The sequence below is a fragment of the Perissodus microlepis genome, chromosome 17, assembly GCF_051167445.1.
Source record: "Perissodus microlepis isolate ML-2025 ecotype Zambia chromosome 17, ASM5116744v1, whole genome shotgun sequence".
Classification (NCBI taxonomy): Eukaryota; Metazoa; Chordata; class Actinopteri; order Cichliformes; family Cichlidae; genus Perissodus; species Perissodus microlepis.
This window is the reverse complement of record NC_140477.1, coordinates 15,651,407-15,670,898: the sequence shown is the minus strand read 5'-3', so window position 1 is coordinate 15,670,898 and position 19,492 is coordinate 15,651,407. Positions and strand designations below refer to the sequence as shown.

Genomic DNA, 19,492 nt, shown 5'->3' with positions numbered 1-19,492 from the left:
TTTTTTATTGTATAGTTATTTCTGCCGGCAGGGTTTTTTAGCGGGTGTGGAGAGTGGCTGGACTGCACGGCCGCGCACCGTCAGGCGGAGATAGGGGCCTCCTCCAGTCTTTGCGCTCACTATCTCCCTTAAGTCAGTTTGGCGGCTGATAGGCCACCTCGGGGAACGCCCCCACCTCACAGGTGCCTACAATTGTCCGCTTAATCCACAGTGGAATAAAAAGAATATTGTACAATCAACACTAAACACACACTATAAATATGGGGATAAAATCATGCAATAGGAATATCAATAAACAAACATGCAATATCACTATTACAATAAAATCATGCAAATAAAATCAACACTATGTACCAACACACAGTCTGATACATATGTGTGTGTGTGTTTGTGCGTGTGGTGTCCTGGTTTTCCTCGCACACCAGACCTGGAGCGTTTTCCCGTGGGGAGGCTGGCCACACCCAAGGAGGAGGAGCACACACACCCGCAGCTGATCGGGATCGTCGGGGGAGCTACATAGCAGTGTGGCTGAGAGCTCCTCGTCGCTGGTTTTTGCGTGAGACTTCCCGTTAGTTCTCCAGCTCAGTAGCGGTTTTTGATACGGGCGACATGGGCGGTTGCCCAGGGCGGCATCACGGGCATCAGCGAAAAAAAAAAGTGCTCGTACTCATGCTGCCCCGACGTCATGCCAGCGCATATTGGGAATGGCATAGGCACCGATCGGTCTTCTATCGCCCATTTGCTGGGAGTAAGGGCGCCCTCCGTTTGCGAGGTATGCGTGGTGCTTGCGGCACAGGGAAGAGAGACCGAAGCGGCGGGCGATTCTCTGGCTGGCTGGAGCAGCATCTCATAACCAACTCGCAAAATAAAACCAAATAAAAACAAACCAACAAACACGAAAACACCAGACATTATGACACAGACTTATAATTTGCACCGATGTTTTGTTCGAAATTCTATACGCGAAAAGTGAGCGCGAGAGCCCTCGGTGCACCTGCTTGCCCTTGAAGTCAAAGTAAACTTTATTGTCATCTATATACAGTACAATATAGAGAGAGACGAGACGACGAGGCTCCGGTTACAGCAGTGCAAGTTAACAAACAATATATATATGAAGAGTAAGAAAATAAATATACACGTTAGGACCAGGGGTAAAGGGATCAATAACAATTTAAAAGTCATTGGATAATGTCAGGTCATGTATCCTGAAACAATCAGTATCATATTCAGAATACTTTAATCCCTAAGGAAATTATGTGGGTTACAGTTGCTCCAAGAAGAAATGGTAAAAATAGTAACAGTAACAGACTAAACTCCAAACAATACTATGTTAAAGATTTTACACATTTAAGAAATAGCACTAATAAATACAGATCACTCAATTATAAATATCAAGGATTAACAGAGGGGATTATAAATAAATATCAAGAAATTGACAAGAATATTACAGAGTAGAAAAGAGCGTGTGTAAAAAGGGTGTAACCAGGGGCGATTCTAGGATCAGAGCTTTGGGGGTGCTGAGCACCCAGAGAGCTGCCCAGCCAGGCAAGATAAACCTGTCTCTGTCAGTCCCTGCATCATTAAATGTTGTCCCGAGTTCTCTCTGACTGTCACTTTGGTGCATTTAAACCCCTGTTCCTCCCTGTCCTCATCGTCTGTTGTCTTCGTCTCCGTTATCAGTCATCATAATTTTACCATCTCTGTGCAAGTCTGCAAATTTCTTTATTAAATCATAAGATTCTTAAATTCATCAAGTCTCTCTGCGCCTGGGTCCTTGTCTCAAAACATGACATCACTGTTTTGTACATTTTAACACACAATTACTGGGGGAGAATAATGAATGATGCTCATAGTGAGTAAAAAGTAAACTGAGTGCATTTTTTGGACAGAGATTCACTTTTAATGTGTATGTATAATATAATACAGATACATAAAAAACACTCCCAAAACAGAATAAATTATTACAAATAAATTATTACAAAATATTTAAAAAAAAGAATATAAAAATGGAGGCAACTTTGCCTGTGGTAGAATGTATACAATGTATGAAAAAATCTACTGGAAAATAACTCAAAATGTTAGAAATTTTCCAGTGTTAGAAAATCAGCACTGCTCAGTGTTAGCCATTGTTAATCTTCAAAACTGACTAGGTTACTTTTAAACATATAACACTGTCAAAAGTGTTAATTTAACACTCAACAGTGTTGTATTTAACACTCAGTGGTGTGGACCCATATAGACACTCTCTAGTGTTAATTTAACACTGGAGATTTTGCTGTGTAGAGTAGCAAACATTGTCGGAAAACACATTTTCAACACTGCAGGTTACCTGGTGTAATGGTTTTCAGCTAAAATGAAACATGGTGTGACTCCTACCTAACTATATAAAGAGTAACAGAAGGTTAAATGCAGCTAATATGTCCTGTTTTAAGCCAGGCACTTACACCTCTGCTCCACTGCGTCTCAGCCACCATTGCTCTGGCAGCAAGGGTGCTAGAGCCAGAGCAGGGGCGAGCTGGAACAAACCATTTTGGGGGGGGGGGGTTTATCTATACTTTTGTTGTTAAAACGTTACGTCTCAAACAAGTACAGTACTGTATGCTTTTTATATTTTTAGTAGTGTGTCACACAAACAGCAAATATTGTCAAAAAAAAAGTAAGAAATCTTTGGGGCTGCTTTGATTCATTTTGGGGGTGCTTCAATCGCCCCTGGGTGTAACTATTGCAGTGTTTACAGTGTATTAGATGGAGGAGTTGTACAGGGAGATGGCCAACAACACTGCAGGACTAAAATTAATTGACAAGGTTTACGCTGTATGCCAGTTTACAGAAGTTTAGAAATACTAAATCAAGACTTGAAATGTGACTTCAATTGAGACTCCAAATGGGAGTATTTTTGAAAAAAAAACAACAACAAACCAAAACGCATGTTAGCTTGAGGAGTTAACAAATTGACAACAGCTTAAGGAAAACAAGTATCAACTGTAATAAAGAAGTAAAACATATAATACTAACCATTTTTCGCACGCACGAGATCGGGGTAGGATCAAATGATACGCTTACTTATCGACCGAACCTGCCAGCTTGATATTGCGGTTAGAAACGGATTTTTTTGCTCAGCTGTAAAACATTAGATATATTTTGAAATAATGGTTTCGGATTCGGATTCGTCTTCCTCGTCTTATGACAGCGATGAGGGTTTACAAATGAACGCCCTCATTGAAAGTAAAACATGTAAATACATGGTAAAAAGGCTCCTCGGAGAAGGAAGTTTTGGGCGAGTGATGCAATGCGTAAAATTAGACACATTTGAAACGGTAGCTGTCAAGGTTGCTAAAAGGGAATGCAACAGGATGGCTTGGAAAGAAGCCACGGCTATAAAAAGATCAGTGCTTTGGATAAGGATCGGTGCAATTTGGTAAAGTACTACGAAGTTTTCGAGTACAAATATTGCGCCTTTATTTCAATGGAAATGCTAGACATTAGTCTGCATGATTTCATGAATCAAAGGTATTGCAATCCACTGGCTCTGAATGAGATTCGGGTCATTTTAAAGCAGATGTTTGTGGCTCTTACCGCTTTAAAGAGCATAGGTATAATGCATTCGGACATCAAACCCGACAATATCATACTTGTAAATCAGTCTCAACAGCCGTTTAAAGTTAAACTTATTGATTTTGGTTGTGCCACTCATCCTGCAAACATTCCATGTGGCGCCATAATTCAGGCCCTTGGTTACAGGGCCCCTGAGGTCATGTTGGGCATACCTGTGACTGAATCGGCAGACATGTGGGCTCTTGGTTCAGTCGCAGCTTTTCTCTACTTGGGCTACCACTTTTTTCCCAGCAAGTGTGAATTTGAAATGATGCGAGGTTTTGTTCACATGCTTGGTCAGCCTAATGAAAGAATATTAGAGAAAGGGAAGCACAGCAATAAATATTTCTGGAAGAGAAAAGGGATAATGAAACACACATGGGTAAGGAAGACACCAGTTCAGTATTCAGTATCTACAGGCATTGTGATCAAACAAAGTAAATCAATCAAAGACAAGTTCACATGCATGGAAGATTTAGCCAAACACCACTCACAGCCAAACACAGAATCCGAAGTGAAAGATACACTGGCATTTTTAAGCCTGCTCAAATGGATGCTGTGTATGGATCCTGTAAAAAGAATCACACCCGTTGAGGGTCTGGGACATCGTTTTATTACGATGAAACATCTTCCTGAGGACCCTGCAGTAGATTGCTACGTGGAGTCATCCCGCATGAGCATGAAAGTGTGCCCACCCCTCAGTCTAGAAAATGAAATAGAAAGCTTTGTTACCTCAAGTGAAATCATAAAAAACAGAGAACACAGCAGTAAAGGATCTAGGCTGTCTTACTTTTTTGACAAACGTGCGACTGCAGCTGAAATCCAAAGAAACTGACAGAAAAGAGAAGCTGCACGCAAAAAGAATCAGACTGCATTTAGGCTTGCATGGCATGCAAAAGATGACATGTCTTGGAAGCTACGTGTCAAACAAAAGCCTGGGATGACCCAAAAACAGCTGGTAGAATCTTTCTCTAAATCCAGTGATTCTCGCACGGAATGTACAAGTTCCTGTAGCTGTAGCTGTACAAGTACAGACAGCGGAGAAGGATCAGTCAACGCAGAGCCTCCTAAAGGTCGGACTTCATTAGGGAAAAGGATCAAAAACTTTTTCTTAAGGCTGTTTCGCAGTTCTTCAGATATTGAAGAAACTTAACATCAACCTTCTCCAACCGGTCATGGCAGATGACCGCCCCTTCTTGAGCCTGGTTCTGTCACAGGTTTCTTCTTGTTAAAAGGGAGTTTTTCCTGCCCACCGTTGCCAAAGTGCTTGCTCATAGGGGATCATCAGATTGTTGGGGTTTCTCTTTTATATTGTAGGGTCTTTACAGTATAAAATGCCTTGAGGCAACTGTTTTTTGTTAAAAATTGTTTTTTTTTTTTTTTTTTAAATGTAAACAATAAAATGTAACCAACTTTAATCAACTCTTACTCTCAAGGTTTTTTTTTTGTTTTTTTGTCACTGGTGTCACTGTCTCTCGGTCTGCCACTTTTTGATAAGTGTTAACCTGATCTGCTTCAAACTTGGATTGATCGGGACCCTGGTAGCTCCAGAGTTGATTTTGAGGTGACTGGATATGGGCTGGTATCAGTACTGCGGTTATTTGTTCTGTTCTGTGAAAATAAATAGCCAGCTCTAGTTTCCACTGATGCAAATTACGATTTAATGCAGTGAAGTCATAACAACAACCAGTTTAAACTAGTTTATTGTCTGGATTTTGATATTTAATTCTACCTTTTATATTTATTTAGGTTAACAGTCTAATCATATTCTGATTCTTGACAATAATATGCTTTTCTTGTCACATAATAAAAAGGCATACAATTCTGTATTCACACAAAGTTAGACAGTTCAAATGTAAATGAAGGTGTAATACACTGATTACAAATCATTTAGCTGTACCTCATTATATAATGACTGTAACTTTTGTATGTTCCCTATTTCCTCCTAGACAAGTGGACACATTTTGATGAAACTTTGCTCAAAGACTGCCAACTTCTGCATTTCATAGAAATCCCAAACATTTACATTTAACAGTTCAACTGTGCACCGAATGAAACAGAACGCCAGCATTCACTCATGCTCATGTCAACTCACACACATTTCTGAAAGACTTGCTTTGTGTGGGATGCTCATCTGATAGCTATATCAACAAGCCTTTCCACAGCCTGCCTTTCTGCTTGTTTGAATCCTGACCTTTTGCAGGGGCAGCATATGAAGCGTGGTTTGTTCACCTGGTGTGCAGTGGCAAATGGACTGGTTCTTATATAGTTTTTTTCTGCGCTATACAAGTCTCAATCACCAACTTATACAAGCACCTGTGTTTTATATAGTTTATATGTTTTTTGTTTTATGTATGTATTTTTAAAAACTAATTATTTGACTTACATGCCGCCATGGCTCACGCTGCAATGCATTCTGGGTAGCTTGTTTAAATGGGTTGCACTCAGAACCCTGAATTGAAGAATTCAGAAGAAACTTCTACCATCAGTTTTGCTCAACTTCAAAGCCACAGCAATGATGACAGATCCACAATGTGCTAATTCATGTCCAGTGCTCTTACATTCAGTCAATTGGCTGCAGCTGCCGTCTACACCTTTAAATTACATTCTGGTTTCTACAAGTCCTGCTGAAAAACCAGTGTCCTTTTCTAGCTAAAGCAGGGGTATCAAACATATGGCCCGCGGGCCGGATCAGGCCTGCAAATAGGTTTAATCTGGCCCCCGAGATGATTTTGTAAAGTATAAAATTGAGATGCAATTTTTCAATAAAAGAAACTGCTGGGTTCTGGCTACCTTTACCCTGGGAGCCGGTGTAGGCACAGGAGCAAGCTGGACCTCTGCTGCTCCCACCCGAGGAACTGAAATGGGTGCAGGAGTCAGCAAGGTCACAGTTGCCCTCACCCGGGGAACCAGAACAGGCACAGGCAATGACTGGGCGTCCGCCATACCCACCCGAGGAGTTCTCATGTCTGTCAAATTTATTATATGGATGTGGTGACAGTGTAAAGACAGCCTGTACTTGTGATTTTCAGACAAATTTTGGGAGCCGTTTTAACATTGGACTTTGTGGAAGAGTTGGATGGAGGAGGCTGTGCATTGGTGACATTTATGAAAGAACCATAACATCTGCTACAATAATAACAACATTGGATGAAAGAGGGCAATGATGGCTACGTTTTGAGGGTAAAATGATGGCTATAGACCGAATGCTGTGGACACAGCAGCAGTTGAAAGAGAAGATTTTAAGATCAATTTTTCCCCTGCTTCCACACTAGCAGTTGAACTGTCTCACTCTAACCTCCAACATTCCGTCCCACAGACACCCATTATAGACTCTGAAACGGATGAAAAAAAGCATGAAACTTAAACTGGAACTGAAGTAAAAGTATAAAGGATAATAAAAGATAAATATAAGCTGAATAGTTCAATGTGTTGACTTAATTTTAAAGTTTGAATGGAGTCTGTCGGTCAACGTATGTGGAAGTAGTTGGAATTGAAAGAGGAGTAAGTCGAATGAGAATCTGAAGATTCGTCCATTGAAATACACTATAGATTTTTGCTGAATAAAGTTGAATAATTTAAAAAAATATAAAAGTTAAAAATGAGAAAAAATACAAGCACACATGTCCAAAAGAAGATGAATCTAATGGTGGTTGAATGGGTTTTCTAAGTTGAACAGTGTTGAAGGAGATACAAAAATGTAAGGAAGATGAAAAGTAAATATCACCCCGAATACCTGTTTCCCCCGGCATTATACAAGAGGTCCATGCGACAATATTTAAAACTGCCTTTGTTTTGTTTTTTTAGATTTACAAACACAGGAACACGTGAAATCAAACGCCAAACACATGTACATTCTGTTCCCTGCCATTGTGAAACAACAGCAGAAACTCTCCGATCTGCTCAATATTAGATGGCGGTAAAGCGAGATCAACTGTCGCAAGCCCTATCTCAAAACAGCTTGCATTGTCGTGCAGCAGCCCCTGAACCTCCGCATGTGAAACCCCATCGGCCTCTTCGTACGGCACCCTAGCTGAAGACGGTATGTTCTTCAGAGTGATCCGGCAGAATAATATAAAAATATACTTGTTTACCGGTTTCTAATGTAAGTGTTGTCTTTTGTGTGTTTCAGAAACATGCCAGCTAAAGGTCCTCTGCAGTCTGTCCAGGTGTTTGGACGTAAAGTGAGTAAAAATGTGCAATTTAATCCACGTGTGGGGTTGCGGCTAACTTGTCTTGCTAGTCGTAGCTGAAATGGCTGATATTAAAAGGTGGTGGGCCTCTGATTTTACACTGCAATTCCGCAGTAAATAAGCCAGTTTATGTGGTATTTATAACATTAAGTAGTAATAATACTTTCCTTGAAGCTAGTAATTACTGTTAGATGTGATGTAGGTGCTACACACCGGACGGTTTTGCTTTTCGTTAGCTTACCACGCTACCCCTGGTGCTAGTGTTGAGTTTGGGTTCTGAATGACAGAGTTAGCTCAGGTTCATCCTCATACAGTCAAATAAAACGTATTTAACCAAACCATTAAATATCGCTATTCCGTCACATCACTTTGAAATGCGGAGTTGCTGTCACCTAGGATTTTAAATTGAATCTCGATGCGTACAAATGAGCGGAAATTAAGAGTTAAACATGACGTCAATTGTGTATCACCAGATTGAACACGTTTGTATGTGCCATAGATTTACTTATTTACTTCGCCATGTTCATTTTCCACAGTGGGTTTTCTCGTGTCATTTTATTTTTTATGTATTCTACTTTAATTGAGCGACAACAGTTTGTGAAGCCTGCTGAACCACAGTTATCTATATATCCCCACCGTGATGAAGTCGTGCATCAACTCCTGATGTTTACAGATTTGACTAAAGCTGAAGAAACTTACTTTGCTTTAGTTTAGTTTTGTAAATTAACCCCCCCCCCAAAGAAAAAACAGTAGGGTATAATAAATTCAGTGGTATTCATCTGAACTTTCTGTTGCAGAAAACTGCCACAGCAGTTGCCCACTGCAAGAGGGGAAATGGCCTGATCAAGGTGAACGGCAGACCCCTGGAGATGGTGGAGCCTGCTACGCTCCAGTACAAGGTGAGTCCTAACAAGAGAGGTGAACATGAGTGATGTAAGTGGTCGTTATTTAATTTTGTGTACATCAAATGATGTCACAGTAGAGTGTGAAAGCTCGTTCTTCAGGCAGTTGATGTTGGACATTATACATATGGGATTGATTGATTGATTTTATTTTATTTTTTAATTTAAGCATAAATCTAGCTGCATTGGAGTTGCTTTTGGTACTTACAGTTCCATGTGTATATTTTAGAATACTATATGTAGAATTCAACAATTTTAAAATTCAGTTTTTAAGACAATAGAAAGGATTTCCTTTTGAGAAACATCAATGACATAAATTTGACATCAATATGTGATTATTTTTGTAAGCTTTTGGAGCCAGTGCTCTTGCTTGGTAAGGAGCGTTTTGCTGGAGTGGACATCAGAGTCAGAGTGAAGGGTGGTGGACACGTCGCACAGATCTATGGTAAGCAAAGTATTTCTTCTCTCTCTATAATTTCGCTCATGATGTTTTATGATTAGTGTTGAAAAAGGGCTCTAAACATCGACTTGTTCTTGTCTCTCAGCCATCCGCCAGGCCATCTCCAAGTCCCTGGTTGCATACTATCAGAAGTGTAAGTAATGAAGTTTTGTTTTTTTTTGTTTTTTTTGTACAAATATCATTCTTTTGTAAATAGGCATGAGTCACTCCAGAGTACTACACATAGGTGAGAAGTGGAAAGTATTTGATAATCCCATGGTGCATTTCTTCTTTTTAAGAAAATAAAATCGTAAACCGTAACACAGTACAGAAAATTTGTTTACAGTTAAATACATTAGAACTTTTCTGATTTGACAACTCCAGGCTTTTGAATGCTATGGTAGGTTAGCCTACTGCTGAGCTATTGGTGTTTGCTCTATGCTGCATAAAACTGGGCTAAGGCTGACTATTTAATTGTTTGCATTGGAATTGTTGCGTGATTATAAGCAGTGGGCTGAGCTGTGAGATAGAACTGCTGTGTTGTGCCCACTAGAGCAGGTCATTGCCAGCATGAACTATTTTTGTGATTCTCCCAGGCGCACAGGAAGGTACTTCAGAAGCAATCTAGAAGTGGCACACTACTTAACTAAAAATATGCATCTATTCTAAGTCACTTCACAGAGTACATGAGCAGGGCAGGAAGTCAAAAATAAGATGACTTCTATCATCTGGTAAATTTTTAAAAATAAAATCCCCCCCGTGTGTGCCAAATTCTCTGCTTTAGATACTTGAGTACTCGCCCATTCTGCAGTAACTACTACTTTTAAAATATGGGTTTTGTTGGACATAACACACATTTATAAAGGAGCTGTGAGAGTAGAAATTAGTTTTTATTACCTGATCTGATTTTTGTATGTATTGATGTACAACTGTCTCTTGATGACTAGGAAAGATCAGGGTTGCATTGTGGATATGAAACAGCTGGAAATTCTGTAGTTCTAACAAGTTCATAATAAATATTGAAGCGTAGCACAAGGAAAAAGTTACTGCAGTTATGGAAATCTGCAAACAGTTGAACCAGTGAAGAACATTTGGCTAGACTGCATATTACTTTGAATCTTAATCTGGACTAATCTGTATTTGTTTTACTGCAGATGTGGATGAGGCCTCCAAGAAGGAGATCAAGGACATCCTGATCCAGTATGACAGGACCCTGCTGGTTGCCGATCCACGTCGCTGCGAGTCCAAGAAGTTCGGTGGACCTGGAGCTCGCGCCCGCTACCAGAAGTCCTACCGTTAATCCACGTGTACATTTTCATAATAAATTGGAGGAACAAAGAAAACAAATTTGTGATTTTATTTATTGACTTGCTCTGTTCCACGGTTATCACACCTGGTTATTGTCATCTTACAACTGCTCCACTGATTTGTTTTGGTTGCTAGGCACCTGCAGCCACTTTCTATTCACAATAGCTCAAGTACATTCAATCAGCGGGAAACAATATCACAGACGATTACCTATGTGCAGGTGCATTTGTTTTTGCTGACAGTCTCTAGTACTTGTGATGTTACTCAATCTGAACCATGGCTCTCATATTAGGTAACTCTCTGAAGCTACCAACAATATTTACTGCTAATGTGGTCACAGAAATTACCTGCAACTATTGTGTTTATCCCAGTCGTTTGCTATTTACCACTGGCCTTAACTATTTAGTAGTGCTAAGTTCACTACATAGGTCTTCAGAAAGGTTACAGACTGTTTGTTTAAACAGCAGAAATGTTTGTTTTGATATAAGAAAAGGACACCAGATAATATTGACAGTCACACTGATTAGCTGTATGATAACGTGCACAGACTGTAAAAGATGCAACTTGTAGAAAGTGAGTGAAAATGTGCCTAAAACGGGCATGTATTGTAATATCCAGCAGGGGGCGACTCTTCATATAGGTTATATGGATGTTAATGGCAAAAACAGGGAAATGCTTCCCTTTCCTTTTGGGATGACTTGCTGGTCTTAAATCTGATTCAATATCACGTCTCTATTTAAAATTCTATGGACATGGTTGAGCCTTGTGGGTGTGCAGTATCACTGGCTGCAGGACTCCGCTAGAAAACCAGCCATAAGCAAAAAATATTAACAAAGAGCATAATGCTTCCAAATCTCTCATTGATTAACTTCGTGTGTAAAAATGTCTAACTGGACCTTTATATAATGCCTTTTTGGGCCTTACTGATGATTTAAAGCAGTACAATACCAACACAAAGCATTATTAATTAGGCGAAACAACCAAATGTGTGATGCAAGATCATTTTTTGTGTGTAATCTTCAGCCGTCAAAACGTTAAGAAAACAGAAGACGCATGAAGACACCAGGAGACAATAAAATACAAAAAAACCAAGGGCCAGTTTTTATTTCTGCATTCCAAGATGTTTGTGTTCTTTTTGTTTATAATTTTTATACTACAATTGCAACATTCCACCAGTAGATGGTGCTATAATACAGCATTGAAAAGTAACACATTTCTCCCCTCTACCACTAAAAGCCCTGAGAGAGTGTTCAGCTGGTCAGAAAGCATCTTATAGCTCAGATAATATGCAATCAGTGAATGCATAGAGAAGATTATACATTACCAGTTTTTGCCAGCATGATGCCACATATGTTGTCTTGCTTGGAAAACTGATTGTCAGGCTCCGGTATTTCTTCTTAATCTAAATTTGCTTTTCCCCTCTCCTTTTGTCTCTACTGCGTAAGTAAATACTCATGCAAATGTTGATTATTGTTCCAGGCCCATGCTGGTTTGTTATTAGAAATGAGATATTGCAACTCCACAGTGTGTTCCAACACTGATTTGATGAATGCTGAACAATGAAGCCCGGCTCTGTGTGCCAAAATTTCAGATTTCATTATCCTGGTTGGTGGTTTTATTGTAATTTTGCAGTCTTATTTACTGTGATAAGAATACCCTGCGCAGTTAATTTACATGGTGCCTGCTTCTCTGTAGCCAGTTTTTGTCCGGGACGGTATTTTTACATAAAACTGCAGCATTGTTTCCTCAGGTTGTGTTGACTGCTTGTTACTGCTATCTGTGTTTATTCCTTCCCACCAGCGCCGATGCACAGGCACACTCGAGTCTTGCACAGCAACGGGAGCATGATGAGGTGAGCTGAGGCCCAGATGTTGTTGGCCTCCCTGTAGGCAGTCAGCAACAGTCGTTCCCACTCAGAGAGCTCCCGGGGGGGATCAGGCCTGTTTATAGCCCTCCAATAATCAACACAGCAGGGAAGCCCACTCCCTACTGCTACTGTTGTTTACTACTGTTTATTTTCTGCCCCTGCCTGCAACCTCACCTCTGAAGGCCATAATGTTACATCAGGGACATACTGCACCTGTGGAAATGGCTGTTTTCTGAAATGCCTGAGAACACAGACTAACCTAATGCAGATAATGCAGAAAGCTGTAGGGAACAGAGGTGGGAAGAGGAAAACGCTGGGCTGGGATCAATGATTGCACCTGATTTCTCTCTCTCTAATGGCAAAATTGGTCTCCATCTCTGGTTTTTCCACAATAATGTGTATACTGTGCATAACTGTTTAAATAGACTGCAAAGGGAAGAGTAAACTGTCATAACATACACTACTTTTCATACAGTAAGTTGTGAGAGTGGTTCCCGAGCTTATTTTATCTGCTGTACTCACAGAGGCCTGTTGGATGTATAAAAAAATAATAATATTAATAACTCCTCAGTAACACTTGAAGCTGAATCTGGACTCCTTTCATCTTACTTCTCAAACTCAATTTTAATCCTTCACTTCCAGTGCTGTCAAAATGTTTTTCTTTTTTGTCCTTTGTTGAACTTTGACATTTCAGATCATCCAACTTTAATATAAGGCAAAGATAGCCTGAGTAAATAAAACAAAAAGAAAGCAGATTTTAAATGATGATTTCATTTAATAAGTGAATGAAAGGCTATCAAAACTTTCAGGTATACGTGAGAGTATCCTAGCATGAACAGACTTTTTAAGGATAAGCATCTAAATCAGATTTAAGTTCAGACCTTTAGTGATTCACTCCCAAACTACTTTCTTTTGTTTTTCTCCTTTTTTTTTTGGCCTTCACATACAAAGTCTTGGTGGTGATGGTATTTCTATGTACTGGTTCTATATTGAGTGGTAATCACATCTGCTTTTCATGCAGAAGGTCCTGGGTTCAGTCCCCAGTGGGACAATTGACAAGAAATATACGCTTTCTTTGCTGGCTATATCAGCCATTTACCTTTTTACCGATATGTATTTGTTGTATTACTACGCTTCAATCTGTCAAAAATGGCTTTACTAAAGCGGAATAAATCATTTACTAATACTTTATGTACTTGTGAAAAACAGAGTTGTATTATGAGCTCTTTAGGCTGTCAAACTTGCCCAGCTTCATTACATATTTCACTTTAAATTGGATGAATGCTTACAAAATGAACACAACAACAAATCATAAATCAAGTGACGACTAGCTTTCTACATAGTGAGTTTATTGTATTGTGCTTTGGCTTTTTATATGGTCTATGCTTAGCCGTGCAGAATCCAAACCTTTCATAAAGGTTTAGGATTGCTAATGACTTTGTTGTGCACGGTTATCTTTTTAAAAATGGTATATAATGATTTTAGAAGAGGTGCGTGTAAAGGCAAGTAATCCGTGCATGGTTGCAGAAAATTAAGAAAAGGAATTGAATTTTCCTACAGTGTGAACTTTATTGTAATTTTTAGCGCACAAAGTATCAAATAAAGGAAATGTGCACTATGTTGGCAGCTGTATTGGTTTGTTTTCCCTCTTTTTAACAAGCTCTTGCTTTGATTCAGTTACACTGCTGTGAACCTGATTCTGCGGTTATTTAAAAACTGAAGGACTGTGATGGTAAATTAAGTAAATTCGATCCAGAACACAACAGGCGTCTGTAATATTTTTGCACAACAGTTTTTTATGAATCTTTTAAATTGTGTAATTGAGCGTGTGGGGTTTCTTCCTTCATGGCCCAGCACTGACGCACACAGACACACACACACACAGTGGAGCCTACCACCTGCTTTTCCTCTGTTAACACCTCTGCCTCGCTAGGTCTCCAAATCACACCAACACTGAGGTGTTAGGCCAGGATGCATTTTGTCATCACTTGCACTTTATGCCCTCCTCTCCTCGTGACGCCTTTTATGAACAGACACACACACAGTGCAATTAACACATGAAAGCATATGAATGCACCCAAATATATGCTTAGAAAATCGGCTTCAAGCCTAGTTTTTGGCATTTTTTCTGGAAATGCAAAAAACAAAACAAAACAAAACAAAAAAAAACAGCGAGCCAAAAGATGGAAAACAAAAGTGAAGGATGTTCGTCCACTGCTCTCCTTTCTCTTCCTGTAGCAGTCACATCCTTGTCCAGTCTTCTTCCCTGAAATGAATAAACAATTGGTTGAGGGTTCCAGAGGCTGAAGATCAGGGACTGTGGCAGGCAGCAACAAATGTTTGCTTCATTTTAGATGAAATGCTGTCCAGCCAGGCAACACGCTGCTGTTTGGGCTGAGAGTGATAATGAGGGGCTAGGTGCTTATCTGCTGCATTGTCCTTGAGGGGAGCCGATCTCTGTTTGGGTGCATGTAAAGGCAAAGATTCAGTAACACCACAGCTTAAATTCTGCTATAAACTTCTCTGTTTTTTTGCTTTGAGTTTTATTTCTTTTATGCTGCGTAAAACTGTTTAAAGAACTCCTATTTATTCCTTTGTGACTCAAAGAGTGCAAAAACAAAAAACAATTAGCAGTTTTTGGTTTACCAGTTTTGATGGTCGCTGAGATAGTCACCCAACTTCCCAGATAGATCCTGTAGATTTTATTATTTCATAGTTTGTGCTTCTGTAAAAAGAATGTCAATTTAAGTGATTTGCATTTTGTTGTTTTGACATCCATTTAAATAAATGACATTCAGAGGTCTTGAACTGAAGAAGCTTCTCGGATGAGAGGTGAAACGTCTTCAAGTAACTTAAAGAAGTCCAGACGCTTTTCTTTGCAAGCTCCTTTGACTACGATGACCTGGATGACTGAGAACCTTCACAGACATTCAGAGGTCTTAATTTGTGATTTTTTTAAAATTCCAGTAGATTCCTACGTCCTCTTGTTTACAGTCTTTATGATAAGCAAAGCTAACCAGCTGCTTGCTATAACTGCCCATCTCTGTGTCTGCACCCTTAGCCAGCACCATAAACTGTATAAAAAGATGGCCACCACCAATCGGTTCCTGTTTTTAGCATCTAAGCTTTTGCCATTTTAATAATAGTGAGAAAACCCCAACAATTTGTTGAACAATGAGCAAGCACTTGTTGACAGTGGGAAGATAAAACTCCCTATTAACAGGAAAAAACCTCCAGCAGAATCAGGGCATTTCCCCCCTTTAATTAAGAAGGAAATGAGCTAGACACACATTTTACAGTTTCACTACAGCAATTCATACTGTAGATAAAATAAATTCTATAAAACATTTAAAATAAGACTATCCTTAAACATCTACATTAATATTAAGCAATTGAACACTAAGTATGTTTACCTTTAATACTTTAAGTTAAATGTACTGGAGTACATCCTAAGGACATTTACATAGACATGTAATGCTACTTTTACTAAAGGAAAACACTTAAAAAAAATCCACTGCCATTTGTCATTGTCCAGTAATAGTAAATATTTATAGAACAACTATAGAAATAATAATATTTTACAATTCTTCAGGCAAAGCAGTCTAAGCAGAGTGTAGAAAGATGCAAGAAACTGTCAACATACATAAAATATTGAGAGATAGCATATTGTCATATTGTGTTTTAATATTCTATTTAAACAGTGGCTAACCTGCATCTTTTCCCTTCTTTTAAAGGAGGTGGTGATGACTGCATCTGCTTCTTGCCTTTCTGCAAAATCAGAACACGCCAACAACACATACCAAGTTCACTTCTTGCAGCACTAAACAGATGTGCTGTGTGCGTATACTTTATACATGCAGTTTCCCCTAAAGACGTTTAGCAACACTGTCTTGGATCAGTCAATAGAAACTTGTCCTGCAGCCAAAAACATTCTTCAAAATTCATCTCTTATTTAAATCAGCCAACCTCCTTAATAGTGTTGTCTCTTATATATGTTATACATTTCTCCATAGAGGAAGACAGTTGTAGGATAGCGTCTTGTAGTGGAGCACCACATACAAGTACAAGTTGGACTTTTCACACTTGGGATTCAGAAACTACAGCACCTTCGACAGGAAAGTAAGCAAATCCTTTTTGGTTATAGTTTAGCATGACTTATGAAAATTGTCATTGGCTCCACTGGGGATTGAACCCAGGACCTTCTGCGTGTAAAGCAGATGTGATTACCACTACACTATAGAACCAACTAAAAAGATGTATCCACCACCAATCCATGGCCATACTCCTAATACTTTACGATTTCATAAAATATGAAACGTGAGTTTGATAAAACGCCATCTCTTGTTCTCTTTTTTTAAAGAGGGAAATATGTCATCCACATTACTCAAGATGTCCACTGGAAGTGACACAACCACCGGTTGCTAGGGAAACTGTGCCTCAGCAATGCAACCAACATGTTTAAAGGGAAACTTTGACTTTGAAGAAAAAGCTTTTACGATTTCACTACATTCACTTGATCCTAGATTGTCACAGAGATTGTCTTATGTCGAAAATGAAGGACAAGTTAATGTCACATGGTTAGTGATCATGTGTCTGCAAACCCCCAGAAAGGACTGACTTACTGAAAGCTGCAAATAGAATGGATGACTAGTTATTACTGCTATATGTTTTTCAGCTTGTAGTCCACTGGAAGGGTGTTTGCATCGTAGTGTAGTGTTTCACAGTGAGGGCACACGAACATCTCTTTGGAACGCTGCACTAACCGTGAGCTGACAAGCTGATTGTGACACAAGCTGGGCCTTCATAAACTGTAGCAGCCACGTGACTGTTGACAGAAAGCTAACATATCCTTTAGGCTTATAGTTTAGCCTGCTTGATCAATAACAATTCAGCTTCTACTGGGTCCTTCTGTGTGTTAAAACTCCTTCACCTATAACAAAAGAGTGTTTTTATCTGTATGCATGAGGCGGCTTGTTACATTTGTCTCTGTTACTTTAGTGATTTTGTTGTAACTGACACACCAAACAAGGGTTTCATGCACATGAGATCGTGCCTGGGGTCATTTGCCTGCTAGTTCTATAAAAGATCTTTGCTGGAGTGGAAACACCGCTAAGTATTTGTCTGTTAATAGTGTTAGTTTTGCAAGCGCAAGTAAAAACACTTGGTGTGTGCAAAGCGTTTCTGAGTATATCGGTTCACTTTGTGTAATGCATTTTTAAATGCCTGTGGAAAAGCACAATTATCCCAAATGAGCAGCCACCTAAATGTTCAAAATTACCATTTCAGAGGTCTGTCATAAATCTGGATGACATCTTTAAAATCTCTTGTTTATTCCACAATCCCACGCTCCACTCAGCTCCCCCCCTCGCCTATCCCCTCAAAGTACACTTTGTTACCGTTAAGGACTGAGTGAGAATATGGAGCTGATGATGGATTCATCTCATCTGTTTCACTCTGGCCTTCCCCTCAGCCTCTTTTTGGTCAGAAAGGAGCCAGAAAAGGGCTCCCTGTTACTGACCCGCTCTGTTAGTCACACTCTCTGCAGCCAGCATTGACTCATTCCCAACGCATTTAACCTAGACTTGAACTAAAGCGGAATTAGTCCCAGTAGGCCCTCACGGCCGAACCTTTGTCTCCCATCAAAATCTGCCTCACCTCTTTATGCCTTCTGTCTCTTTTACTTCCTTCGTGTTTGTGCAGGCAGTGTGTCGGTGGCACTGCGGCACTGCACGCAGGGTGAGCCGGGTCATGCAGGGGTTTCCCCCCCGAGAGCTTGACCGTTAGACCCGAGCCAAATCAGGGGGTCACAGGCTACCTCTCACACCATTCAACCTTTACCCTTCAGCCCTGGCTGCGGCACTCTGATGCCCTGCGACAACCTGCAGAGGACTTGCAGTGATCCCCCCTCCTCAGGTGTCAGCCTGGATCTATTTTAGTGAAAACACACTGAAAACCATCACCTCCTGGGCAAAACTGGTGAGGAGATTATGAGGAGATGGGATTGCAGACAGCTTTGAAGTATTTGTATTGAGTATCTTTTTATTCTCCCTGCATTTGTTGTTGTTTCTTTTAGAGTCATGATTAAAGGAAAATGAGAGAAACTTTCCTGAGTAGAGATGGAAATGTTTTCTTTATATTGTCATGTATTCTTTTTGAGATGAATGACTCATCGCGGTGCACAAGGAAAAGTGTTTGTTAAACGGCGTGTTTAGTAATCACACATAATTGCAGGAGCTGAGTTGCATAAGCTTTCTTTGGGGTGTTTGGGCTGTTTTTACTGCAGTGTTCAAAACTATTATGTAATGACCTATGACCTGTATCATCCCCTTGTATAGCCAGTTCTGCACAGCCACACTTTGAACATACAGATGTTTGAGGAGTGTTTCTCTTATAGCTGTCTTCTTATCAGAACAGTAACTTTATGGCTACCTACATTTGATGCATTTAGAGGCCATCTGCAAACTGTGTTGTACAAAACTTTGCTTACAGGCATTGCACTAGCAGCAAACAGCAATGCATCTCACTGTCATGCATAAAGGAAAAGATAGTAACAAATAACATCAAACACTAAACATTTTACTACCTCAATACATAAATATGGTCAAGAGGTACGATTCAGTAATTCCAGTTAGCAAAGCAACAGCTGCAGCGTCTTATGTGATGGCATCACCCTGTCAATCAAAGCAACTGTGGAGCTATAACGATCATTTTTAGCTTCATTAAAATTCAAAAAGGTGAGCTATAAAAAATTCACTTCTGAAAACCAAAGCTGAAAAAGGCTCTCTTATTCTAATCAGTAACTTGTGAGCATATAGTTCTGCACATACTGTATATGTTTTATTCAGTATATATAGTATTTATTTATAGTGTTCTGGTTGTCTTGCTTTGGCAGACAGTACTACAGTTTCATTGTACGACATCAGGGGTGCTCCACATCGACGGTGCAGGAACAAAATATAAACAGTAAAGTCATACACAATTTAGTTTAAAAGATTGAAATGAACGAACTGAAAACATCAGTCTTTCAGTGTTCAAGAACAATCTCAAACTAGCATCGGTTCGACCTTTATTTTGAAGTTATTTTTTCATTTTTATCATTACTGCATGACAGCCAGATTCAATTCAAAACAATGATTGCACCAATGTTTCATTGTAAAGTTTTGCAGTTGACAAAAGTGTATGTCGTCAC

General features: G+C 39.6%; 1 protein-coding gene and 1 non-coding gene across 2 annotated transcripts; one reads left to right on the top strand and one right to left on the bottom strand.

Annotated features, from left to right (window-relative positions):
• Positions 1 to 7,566: 7,566 nt before the first annotated feature.
• Positions 7,567 to 10,475, top strand: rps16 (ribosomal protein S16). The gene is made up of 6 exons (XM_084910753.1): positions 7,567 to 7,636; positions 7,727 to 7,778; positions 8,585 to 8,686; positions 9,038 to 9,134; positions 9,235 to 9,282; positions 10,283 to 10,475. Exons 2-6 carry the CDS (start codon positions 7,731 to 7,733, stop codon positions 10,426 to 10,428), a joined length of 441 nt encoding a protein of 146 aa, XP_084766879.1. The 5' UTR covers positions 7,567 to 7,636; positions 7,727 to 7,730; the 3' UTR covers positions 10,429 to 10,475.
• A 5,999-nt stretch (positions 10,476 to 16,474) lies between these two features.
• On the bottom strand, positions 16,475 to 16,547 carry trnav-uac (transfer RNA valine (anticodon UAC)). The gene has a single exon. It is a non-coding gene; the product is annotated as a tRNA-Val (tRNA).
• Positions 16,548 to 19,492: the final 2,945 nt, after the last annotated feature.

Excerpts from the sequence above, each read along its gene's own strand:
- rps16 (XM_084910753.1), top strand. The coding sequence starts at position 7,731 with ATGCCAGCTAAAGGTCCTCTGCAGTCTGTCCAGGTGTTTGGACGTAAA. Across the intron at positions 7,779-8,584 it reads TCCAGGTGTTTGGACGTAAA|AAAACTGCCACAGCAGTTGC; the intron begins GTGAGTAAAAAT and ends TTTCTGTTGCAG. Across the intron at positions 8,687-9,037 it reads CTGCTACGCTCCAGTACAAG|CTTTTGGAGCCAGTGCTCTT; the intron begins GTGAGTCCTAAC and ends TATTTTTGTAAG.